The sequence below is a fragment of the Apus apus genome, chromosome 17 (assembly GCF_020740795.1).
Source record: "Apus apus isolate bApuApu2 chromosome 17, bApuApu2.pri.cur, whole genome shotgun sequence".
NCBI classification, from domain to species: domain Eukaryota; kingdom Metazoa; phylum Chordata; class Aves; order Apodiformes; family Apodidae; genus Apus; species Apus apus.
In genome coordinates this window covers 390,029-400,772 of record NC_067298.1, presented here as the reverse complement: position 1 = coordinate 400,772, position 10,744 = coordinate 390,029, and the positions used below count along the sequence as shown (strand labels likewise).

Sequence of the window (10,744 nt, the reverse complement as noted above, 5' to 3'; positions counted from 1 at the left end):
AAGAGCACACCACTAGCCTGGTCATCTGCTGATAGCAGGGCAGGTGCCTTGCACAACATGATGGGTCACTCTGGCTCTGGTTACCCTCCTTCTGTGACCTGCCGAGCCCATGAATAAGTGCTCTCTGCCCTCCCTGATCTCCCCTGGCAGATGTGGCCATCTGAATGTAGCTTCCAGTAGCAGCTGGGTGAAAGTTCCTCCACTATGGAAGGGAACAGCTCTGTGTCCCTGCACTGAACTGGGCACTAAGACACTGTCACATCACCCAGAGAGAAAAGACCTGAGTTATAAACAGCACTGGATTTACCACTGAGGCTTCTGGATAGAGGTACACCCATGATAGTACCTGATGGTGTGGTCTCCAGGTGATGCCTGTGGCCAGATGAGGCAGGCGGGTAACTCGGGGTGCTACTACTGGCCACGCTTCAAGGAACAGTCACAGGACTTCATGACACCAGCTCAGCCAGCTCATGAGCTCCTGCCTGAGCACAGCTCACCTCAGCCTGGTGGGAGCTGCTTGCTCAGCAGCAGCACAAGGTGCTGAACACACCCTGCAACTGCTGTTTGAACCCCAGATTTCTTGGTGAGGCTGTGCTGTCACCACAAGGCTGCTTTCTCCCAGCTGGTGACACAGAGGGAAGAGGCTGTGTCACCAGTGGCTGTATGGGTGCAGGCACCATTCCAGGGAGGTGTAGCTCAGGGAATGAGTCTGTGTGGAGGCAGGGACCAGCTGGGCCATCCCACCTCACTCGAGCCTCCCTGCCTGGCCTCCAGGTTGTCCAGGTTTGTCTCCCCCTCAGGTGCACAGCACTTCTTGCCTGGGCTGTTCGAGCAAACCTGGCAGCACTTTTCCAAACACATTTTTCCTTCTGACTGTTGGGGTTTTTTGTTTGTGTTTTTTTTTTTCTTGTCTTTTTTTTGTGTGTTTGGTTGGTTGGTTTGGTTTTGGTTTTGTGTGGGTTTTTGTTTGTTTGTTTGGTTTGGTTTGGCTTGGTTTTGGTTTTTGGTTTTGTTTTTTTTCCCCAAAGCTGACTCTGGGAATGGAAAGAGGTACTAAATCTGAAAAGCTGATGCTTCCAGAAAACTAATTTCTTTCCTTAGAAAGAATGAAACGTTGGTGAGGAAGTCTCCAGGAAGACACTCAACTTCCACGCCAGCTCTTGCGAAGGGCTTTGGGCTCATTGAGTCCTGATGGTCAGATGAATGTCTGCTGCAAAGGTGCTTTGTTAGTGCAATGGCTCTAAGAGCCCTTCTTGCCTTCTCCCTCCATGGGCAGGGGTCTCCTGGCAGGGCCGTGCCTTGTGAGAGCAGGAACCAGCCAAGAGGCACAGCAGAGGGTTGCTGGAAACAAACGCTGAGCATGAAATGTGTTTCTTTGGCAGTGAGAGCCTGAGGGAGAGCATCTGGTTTTATATCAGAGCTGTCTGAAACCACAAGCTCTGCCAGGTTTTGAGCTGAAACTCAAAAATCAGTCCAGAAGGGGGGCTCCAGGCTGGTCCACAGCACATGCGGTCCTCTCAGCTCTTCTGCAGGTCTCCTCCTGCCCAGGAGGAAACGAACTGGAGCAGTGAATAAATCCCCCTTGGGCTTACACCTGATGCTTGTGCTCCAGCCCAGAACTAAACCCAACCATGGGCTGGGCAGCTGCCCCGCAGTGCCAAGTTCTGGTCTGCTCCACAGGACATCTGTCAACTCGTGATGGAACACCACGAGTCCACGTGCTCGGGTGTCTCCCCTACGGCTCAGCACTAGCCACCTCTCCCTTCAGGGTGCTGAACAACTCCCTCACTGCTGCCAATGGTATTTGTACAGTCCTCCCTTGTGCTGGGAACAAGCCAGGGTATCTGCTGCAGGAACGGGAAGAGCTGGAGTTGGGACAGTAACTGGTGGTGGGATGGGGGAGAGGGGAGAGCAGCACGGGTAGGGGAGCAGCTTTTCCTGCTTTGTTCCCAGGCAATATGTGGGTTTTTCTTTGTGACAGCCTGCAGCTGAGCTGATAAACAGCCACAGGAAACCTCAGATGTTCCCGTGGAGTAAATTTGTAACTAAATACATGGCTGCAGAAGGCGTGGAGAGGCTGGCGCTAGAGCGGGACTAAATATAACTCGAGAAAGCAAGTGTGTTCACCATGGGCTGCACTTGCCCTGTTGTGTCATTGCTGACCTTGGGCAAAGTGGGCAGCTTGGAGAGGAGACATCCCTCAAGGCTGGCTATGAAGCAGAGGGTGCAGGTGGACATGTTCCCAGGGCAGGATGGTGGGACTGAGCTGACCAAGGCAGCCTGCCCAGCTGTTGCTAGCCCAGCTCCACCACCAAAGGCTTCGGGTGTAGGTTTTCTTTCATGGCTTCAGATATTTCTGCATCGCTGGGTCAGTGTCTCAAGTGTTTCACCTAGTCTAAGGGTTTTGGTTTTGAGTGATTTCCAACAGTGTTTGATAATCTGTCAGGCAGAGCAGCAGGTCTTTGAGGGGCTGTGTGTCCCCATGTTGGATGTCTCCAGTGGACAGTCTGAGTCACTTCTCTCCACTCGCTGTGACGAGTTGAGATGACTTGTGTGGGTGGACACGTCAGTCTTCCTACTACGGGACTTTCAGTCTCACCTCAGCATCTTCACATACCAAGGCCTTAAAAAGGACTAAGCTTCAGCTCCTGCCATGGATAGGAGTGAAGAGGGAAATACCCTCTTCCTGGGATGTACTTTCCTGCAGAGCTGGGCTGTTCCTCCAGAGGGTGCACCAGGCTGCGGAGGCAATCCCATTGCTGTGCCATGCACTTTCTGTGAGGTTTGCCTGGCGTGGCTGAGCTTTGTCGTCATGGTCAGCAGAAGGGAATAGGCTGGGGGTACTGGGCTGCTGTGGGACATGGTCCAGGTGTCCTCCTGGGACTCAGCTCTGCTCCTGGTCAGCCTGGATTCCCCTGCAACTTGTAAGAGGCTCTTGCATGTTTGGTGGCAGTTCTGCTGAAATTCCTCCTTGTCTCTTGGTGGTGAGGCTGTGGCTGGACAGTGCCTTGACTCTGCTCCGGATGCAGTTGCCCCAGGGTGCTTGGAGGAGGCTGATGTGGGACCATATGGCACTGAGCCTGATCCAGGGTCCTTTGGGACTGCAGGTGATGTGGCCTGACACCTATAAGGGTGCCAGCCCATGCTGTAATTAAAACAATCTAACAAGGACTGAATGAGCATGGATCCTCCTTCATGGAGGACAAGAACAGCTGACACAACCCAGCCTGCTCTCTGCATGCAGTAGAGACCAATGGCCCTACAGGGACCAATGACCTTCTGCCTGTCCAACCCTAACTAGGACCTCCAGACATATCCAAAAAGCAAACAGGGTAATGTGTGATCTGCTGAAACCTGCCTTGTCACAGTATCTTTGGTGTCTGTCCTGCTATTGAGCAGCCTTTAGAGAAAGGAGAGGAACCTGTGTTCTCCCCACTGTGTCTCCCCAGCTGTAAGCACCAGGGAGAGAACAATGCTGGGGGAAGGTGACTTGCCCTGTGCAGGCCTGGGCCAGAGCATGGCACAAATGGTAAATCCCTGCCTAGGAGGAAGGTGGTTCAATGGGATAAGGATGGAGAGGTGGGGAGGAACACTGAGGATAGGTTTATGGGGTGCACCTGGTGTTCAGTCAGGTCCTGCTCATGCTGTCTCCAGCACCCTGGTAGTCTGGAATTGGAGGATGAGGCTGCAAAGCCCTTTAATCTAAGTCTTAACTTTCAGTTATAGGATGACCTGTACTTTCAATGCAAAGTTCTTAATTTTTAAGGAATATGGACAGGTGCTTGGCATAACTACCCCAGACCCCTGGGAAAGGTGTTTTTTGAGTCACTAAGTTGTTTGTCTTGTTTTGTTTTTCCTAAAAACCTCAGCTACCTAAGACTGAAAGGAGGAATGTGACTTCCCTTCTGGCCCTTCCTTTTTTTTTTTTTTTTCCTGCAAATGAAATAAAATCCAGCTGATGCCATGGGTATTTTAAGTATTGCAGAGAGGGAGAAGGGATTTGCAGCTCTGCAAAGAAGTGGGATGAATGCAGAGAAGACTGCGGTCATGCTGAGCTGGCAGACAGCGAAATAACCAGTTACGGGATGAAATGTGTCTAGTGACTGCTGCAGGGAAGGGAAGAGATCCAAGGGGGGAGGAGTGGGACAGAAAGCCGAGAAGGGTGCGGAGCAGGGAACCGACCTGCTTCTACTTCTCTGCTGCACTTTCTCAGGGCTTGCTTTTGAACGTCGCCGCGTTTCCCCTCGGCTGATCCCTCGACTCCCCGCGGCCGGGTGTGCTACTGGGTCCACGGGAGCCCTTCCTCTTCCTGGGTAGAAGCCCGAGGTGGGGGCCGGGCCGTGCTCAGCAGCGCTGGGGGCTCGGGGCGGGTCCCGCGGCGATCGCTGCTTCAGCGCCCGGCTCCGGCCCGGCCGCGGAGCCGCCGCCCTGCTGCCTGCTCTGCCGCCTCCTTCCTCTCCTTCTCGGCATGTGCCTGCTGGGACCGTCCTGACCATGGAGGGAACTGTGGTCCTGGGAGCTGGAAGGATGCAAGGGGAGGTGAGTGCAGCCCGGAGCGGAGCAGGTTTGGGACACGGTCCTTCCGGGCGTGCTGCCTCTGGGGCTGTGGAGACCGCGCAGTGCGAGGCTGGGATAGGGGACCCTGAAGCACCTTCCAGGACCTGACAGGGGTACAGGAGAGCTGTGGAGGGACTTTTTACAAGGGCATGGAGTGAGAGGACAAGGAGTAATGGATTAAAACTTGAAGAGGGGAGATTTAGATTAGACATTAGGAAGAAATTCTTCACTCTGAGGGTCGTGAGACCCTGGCCCAGGTTGCCCAGGGAAGCTGTGGCTGCCCCATCCCTGGCAGTGTTGAAGGGCAGGTTGGATGGGGCTTGGAGCAGCCTGGGCTGGTGGGAGGTGTCCCTGCCCATGCAGGGGGTTGGAACTGGATGGTCTTTAAGGTCCCTTCTCACCCAAACTTGCCTGTGATTTTACATTCCTGTCCCCAGCCTTCAGGAGAGTAGGGCAGGGGTTTCCTAGTGTGACAGGTCCACCAGACACTAGGACCAGGGCAGAGTCCATCCCCAGAATGGGGGCAATATCCCCTTTCTTGCACCAGGGATGGGTCATTCTGGGGGAGATGATGCAGACAGAGAGCAGTCTATAACGGGGGCTCTGATGTCTTGAGCTCCCCTTCCTCCGGGGTCTGTGCAGACCCTGGGGGTCAGCAGCCACCCCTCTCAGAATGTGGCACCATTCACTGGTCCTGGAGACTCAGTGAAGTCCCCTTGGCTGAGAGTGCCTTTGCATGAGACAGCAGGCCAGCAGTGCAAGCCTGGAAGTGGGGACCTGGCTTGCCTGGCTGCCTGGATAAGGGGGGTTGCAGTGCAGCTCAGACATGTCTCTCTGCCTGCCATCCCCACACAGCACCTGAGCAAGCTGAGGGCATGGGGGACCTCCTCGGCTGGCTCACAGCATGGGTTTGGTCAGGGCTGGATGGGCACAAAGTGCAGAGGTGGCTGTAACCAGGCCCATGGGCTGTGAGCAGAAGGGGTGGCAGTGGTAAAGGATCCAGCAGGAAGGGACTTGTCCCTGCATGAAGAGGATGTAGTGACATCCTTCTTCATCTTCTCCAGGGATGGAGTGGTCCCAGCATCACATCTCTGCATGTTGTATCTGGTCTCCTAGGGATTTTATGGCTGCTGGGAGCAGCCTGGCAGGTAGATGCGTGCAGGGTGGGTGCTGGGGACTGACCCTGTCCCAGCAGGCCAAGAGACAGCCTGGTGCAGTGATAAGGATCCTGCTACACCCCAGGTTTCTGGGTGCCAGTGAGTGACATCTCCCACTGCTCTGACACCAGCACTGAGGTCTCCATGGAGTGTGCCTGCAGTTCCACACACCCTCTGCTCAAATGCTTTGTCACCCAAATCAGAGCTTTAAGTGTGTGATTGGACCTTCAGATGGTTGGTTTGACCCTGCACAGACACATGGGTTCAAGGAATCCACTCCTGCCAGGTGGTGGGCTTCATGCCCTATGGCCAGCCTCTGCCTAGAGCAGTGTCAGTGCCAGGGCAGGGCCTGGCAGCCTCCTTCCCAGGGTTGGGTCTTTGCTGTCTGCCACCCTCCACTCAGCCAAAGAGGTGTCAGGGTCAGATCACCTGGCACAAGTCACCCTGGCTTCATTCATGTCACGCAGAAGCTACCCATGCACCTCAGCTGTGGAGCAGCCTCCACAGGCAGGGAACAGTCTGTAAATGCTCTGAGCAAAGCCTGAATTTAGTCCTTGGTTACAGCTCAGGCTCTTCATCTTCAAAGCCTTTCTTACCACATCACCGGGTTGGGATTTGTGTCAGGGTGATTGCAGGCAGCTGTTGGGAAGGTCCTAGTGAAGCCCAGGAGGGAAGGGCAGGCAGCAGCCCCATCTGATGTGGCCGGGGAGGGCAAGTGTTGTCCTGCTGCCTGCACTGCCCCGAACGGCGGCTGATGCTCTGCAGCCCTTCCCATCAGCACTGCACCCCTCCTCCTTCTTTGGTAGCCCTGGTACCCTCACCCTTGACAGAGAGAAAGTGTCCCCAGTGAAAATGGGTGATTTTCTGCTCATTTAGGTCCCTGTGCCAGGCCAAGTGGGAAGCAGTAGCTGGTGCCTAGCAGTAGCCAGACTGACCCCAGTCATTCTCACCAGCCCATTTCTGTGTATGTCCATTAATGCCTCTTCTCATCCAACATTTACCTGTCCTCCCACAGGCAGCGTGCCTGGACTCTGAACATGCTGGGGACCAGTTTTGGTCATTTTGTGTTGAATTTCCTTGAGACACCCAAGCACTTGGAGCCGGCAGGTGGAGTGTGGATTCAATCTTGGCTTCTCTTTGCTGACAGCCAGGAAGGCCAGTGCTTTTTTAAGGAGTTAGGTGAGCTGAGGACCCAAGTTTCTCAGGCAGGAGGAGCTCAGGTCACGCTGGGCCTGTTCAGTCCTTTTCTAAATTTGGAAACTGAGGGCCAGCGAGCAGCTCCACCCCAGGTCACAGCTCCCTCCCACGCTGGGCAGGTAGGGAGCGGATGTGGAAAACCACAACACAGTTAGCCGTGGGCTGTGCCTCACCTCAGCTGATTGGCTGGAGGAGCCATTGGGTGCAGACATCGCAAGTGACATGGCATGGGGGACACCAGGGCTTTTCCCAGCAAGAAACAGCATCTCAGGAGCCATGGTGCCAACCAGGTCACCAGCTGTGCAATTTCTGTATGGTACTTGGTGCTCTTGTGTATGCAAGGGGTTAAGAGAATCATCACTTTCCTTCTGCAGCTGGTGAGTCAAGAGGGTGATCTGTAATTTCTGAGATTAGGAGGATGAATTTATATTCTCTTCCTCTGGCCCAGACCCTGGCACACCAGGAGACATGTCCCATTTTTGCCTGTAGAAACAAAGCCCTATTCATAAAGTCATAGTATGGTTTAGGTTGGAAGAGACCTTAAAGATCATCTAGTCCCAACTCCCCTGCATGGGCAGAGACACCTCCCACTAGACCAGGTTGCTCAGAGCCCCATCCAACCTGCCCTTGAAGAAATTAGTCCACAAACATTCAGCTGATGCTCAGGACAGGCTCTCAGCTGTGTGCCCAGGATGTGACAGCATCCTTCCCTGGCTACCCATTTGGCACCCAGGGTGCTGAGCATCTCCGGGGAGTCCATCCAGTGCCTGGCCAGGAATGGCAGTGTGGGTGCAAGAGGGAAGGCGGGTCACTGTGCCACAGACAGGAACAACCTGTGGACAGCACAGCCATCATCTGCAGGCAGAGCCACTGCCATCAGCCTGGGAAGAGGTTTGCTGCCCTTAGTGGACACCCTCTGCCCTGCTGCATACACCACTAGTGCACTCCAGGGCAGTCACCTGGGAGGAAGGGACAGATCCATCAGAGGAAAGGGCACGTCCGTGGCCGCAGCAGTATCCACATGCACAGTGATGTGATTCTGAGGTTGGTGTTGGGCATCCAGATGAGCTGGAGGAGGGTTGGCATCTCCTCCCAGCTCCCAGCCCTGGACCAAGCTGAGCTGTGGAGGCACAGACAAGTTTGCTGTGTAAGCCCCTGGGCTGCAAACAGATTCCTTTCCTCCCTTCCCATGTCCTCTCCGCTTTGCAGCCACTGCTGGGAGCTGCTGAGCAGGTGGTGGAAATCTGCCAAGATGGCTCAGTGCCAGACCTTGTTATCCAGTCCCGGGGCCAGAACTAAAGGCCACATGGGTCTGGGATGGGTTTTGAAAATTTGGCTTGCTGCAGGAAACCTGTAATGAGCTTCTGAAAGCTGCTGAGAGCAGGATGCTCTCAGGGCCCAAGTGGTGAGTGGCAGGGGCGCTCCCGCACGTGTCTGTCCATCTCCCCCTGCAGCTGCAGACCTGTTGGGTTTGTTGATGGATATGTACATTCCTGGGTAGAGTTAGGTCCTAAATTTGCAAATTAAAGAGGGCAGAATCCTAAATGAGCAGAGGTGTGGGCTGATGGCCCAGCTGAGCTCAGAGGGAAGTGGGATGAAACTCTGATGTTGCTACTGCCTGCGCTGGCGTGAGGACCGCTGGGAGTGGGCTCCCTGTTAGCAGTCACAAAGGTGGGTGTTTCAGGGAAATAATAGAATTTAGAGCTATGGGGTGGGGATTTTTTTGTGTGTTTTTGGGGGTTTTTTCCATCCCTGAAGGCCAGAAGAGAGGGCAAAACGTGCAGGCTGGAACAGCCTCAATCTAAAAAGGCTGGAAGTGGTGCTGCAGCTCGCACAGGCTGCAGGTACAGGCAGCACCATCCCACAGTTGCTGCTGTGCCCACAGGTGGAGGACGGGAGCAGAGGGTGCTCTGGAGGAGACACTGCCTTCCCATGGGCATCGAGAGGCAGGACCACAAAGCATTGGGACCATGGGCTAGGAAGGACCCAGTTGTGGAGCACATCACTACAGCTGAGCATCTCAGTGGTATTTCCCATAGAAGATTCTGGTATCTAACCAGTTCCCTGTGGCTGCCCTGTGCCAGCTCCCCAGCCTGCTTGTGGTTGTGTCACAGGCAACTCTCCCTTCCTTCCTCCTCAGCTCTTGGGATTATTTATGTTTTTCTCTTTCATTGGAGAGAACAATGCTGGGGGGCAAGGGAAGCTGTCAGGCTCCAGGCTGCTTCCCTCTGCAGCATAACTGGCTCCTCAGCTTTCCTCAGGGCTTGTTTCCCTGGGGTGCTGGATCAGGACAGCAGCAGATCACAAGAACAGAAACTTCATAGAAATTCGGTATTTTTAATTTTTTTTTTAGTTGCCTATGGTTGGATTTTGTATTTCAGACTCAATTTTACTTAACCTGAATATTCCTCCTTAAATCCTGGGGAGGATAAGGTTCCCAATCCTACCCTTCTTGTTGATGCTGATGCTCATCCCTGTGTCTTCCTTGTTGCAGGAGCCTGTGGGGACAAAGCGTTCAGATGGGTTCAGCTTCAAGTTGAAGTTTTCTCCAGCAAAATAGCCCCTGAGACATGCTGTGCCACCCTCTGCTTCCCTGCTGGATATCCCCACCCTGGGGTCTCTTGCCCGTGATGACTTTATGCTCCCCACCTTGAGCTGGGCCCAATCTCTGCCACCAGCCTAAGCTGATCCCTAATTTTTCTCCAGGTGACACCCAGGACCCAAGGCCATGCCCGTGGGGAGTGAGAAGCAGCTGTGCACTCATCCCAGCCCCCAGCCCCAGCCCAGCCATGGAGAGCACAGGTGGGTGATGCTGAGCCCCCAGGTGGGGGGTCCCAACCCAGTGGACCCTGTCATCTGCTGCCTTGTGCCTTGATTACACTCTGATACAATAAGGTGGATATCTGAGGAGGATTCATGGCTTCTGGGGAGACCTTGCCCTTCGCAAGGTGTTGGCAAACCATGCTAGGTAGGTGGGAAATGAAGGGGAAAAAAGGCAGGAAGCAATGAGGGGCCACCAAAGACTTGCTGTGGAAGGGCACCTTGAAAGCATCCACAGCTTCCCTGGGCAACCTGTTCCAGGGTCTCACCACCTTCAGAGTGAAGAATTTCTTCCTAATTTCCTACATCTCTCCTCTTCCAGTTTTAATCCATTCCCCTTTGTCCTATCTCTGCATGTCCTTATAAAAAGTCCCTCCCACATTCACATTTGAATTTTAAAGCAGTTTAATGTTTTACTGTACTTTTTGTGTCTTTTTTTTTCCCCATCTGTGTTTTATTTTCACAGTGTTTCACAAGGTGATACTGGTCTCCCAGCACCCCTAGATCCTGCTATCAATGTTTAACGGTTTTATTTTATCTCTAAGCCACCAGTGTTTGTTACTGCTAGGTTGAAACTGTTTTTAGATCAAAGTGTCTCTTGTGTTGGAACGAAGCTTTGATGCTTTGCTCCCCATGAAGAAACCTCCACGTATCATGTCTGCAGTTGCTTTGATGTAGAAAAGAGGGCAGTATTTCTATCAGTGCTCAGGAAAAACTCCCCCTAGCAATTAAATACACACACAAACCCCAGCGAATAGGAATTTTCAAATTGTCTGTTATCTTGTGATTTCCTAGTGCAAAACCCATGAAGTTAATAGTGAAATTGAGGAGCTTTACAAAATTACTGGAGAGAAAAGACAAATTTCCAAAGGAAAATTTTAATATTTTCCCAAATGACACTTCCAAAATGAGAAAAAACCCATTTCAAAGAATTTTTTTGCACTGTAGTTTCTTCTCCTGTGGTTACAATGGCATCAAGTGAGCTGGCAGAGATGGCACTTCCCCTGTGTGTG

The 10,744-nt window shown here is 53.2% G+C and overlaps 1 protein-coding gene across 2 annotated transcripts in view; it reads left to right on the top strand.

The window, feature by feature from the left end:
* Positions 1-4,163: 4,163 nt before the first annotated feature.
* Positions 4,164-10,744, top strand: part of PIK3R6 (phosphoinositide-3-kinase regulatory subunit 6) — a 30,337-nt gene continuing 23,756 nt past the window's right edge. For both annotated transcript variants that reach the window (XM_051634986.1, XM_051634985.1), the window contains exons 1-2: positions 4,164-4,539; positions 9,618-9,713. In XM_051634986.1, coding sequence (XP_051490946.1) covers positions 9,701-9,713 — 13 coding nt within the window. In that variant the 5' untranslated portion in view covers positions 4,164-4,539; positions 9,618-9,700. The remainder of the gene's footprint in view (positions 4,540-9,617; positions 9,714-10,744) is intronic.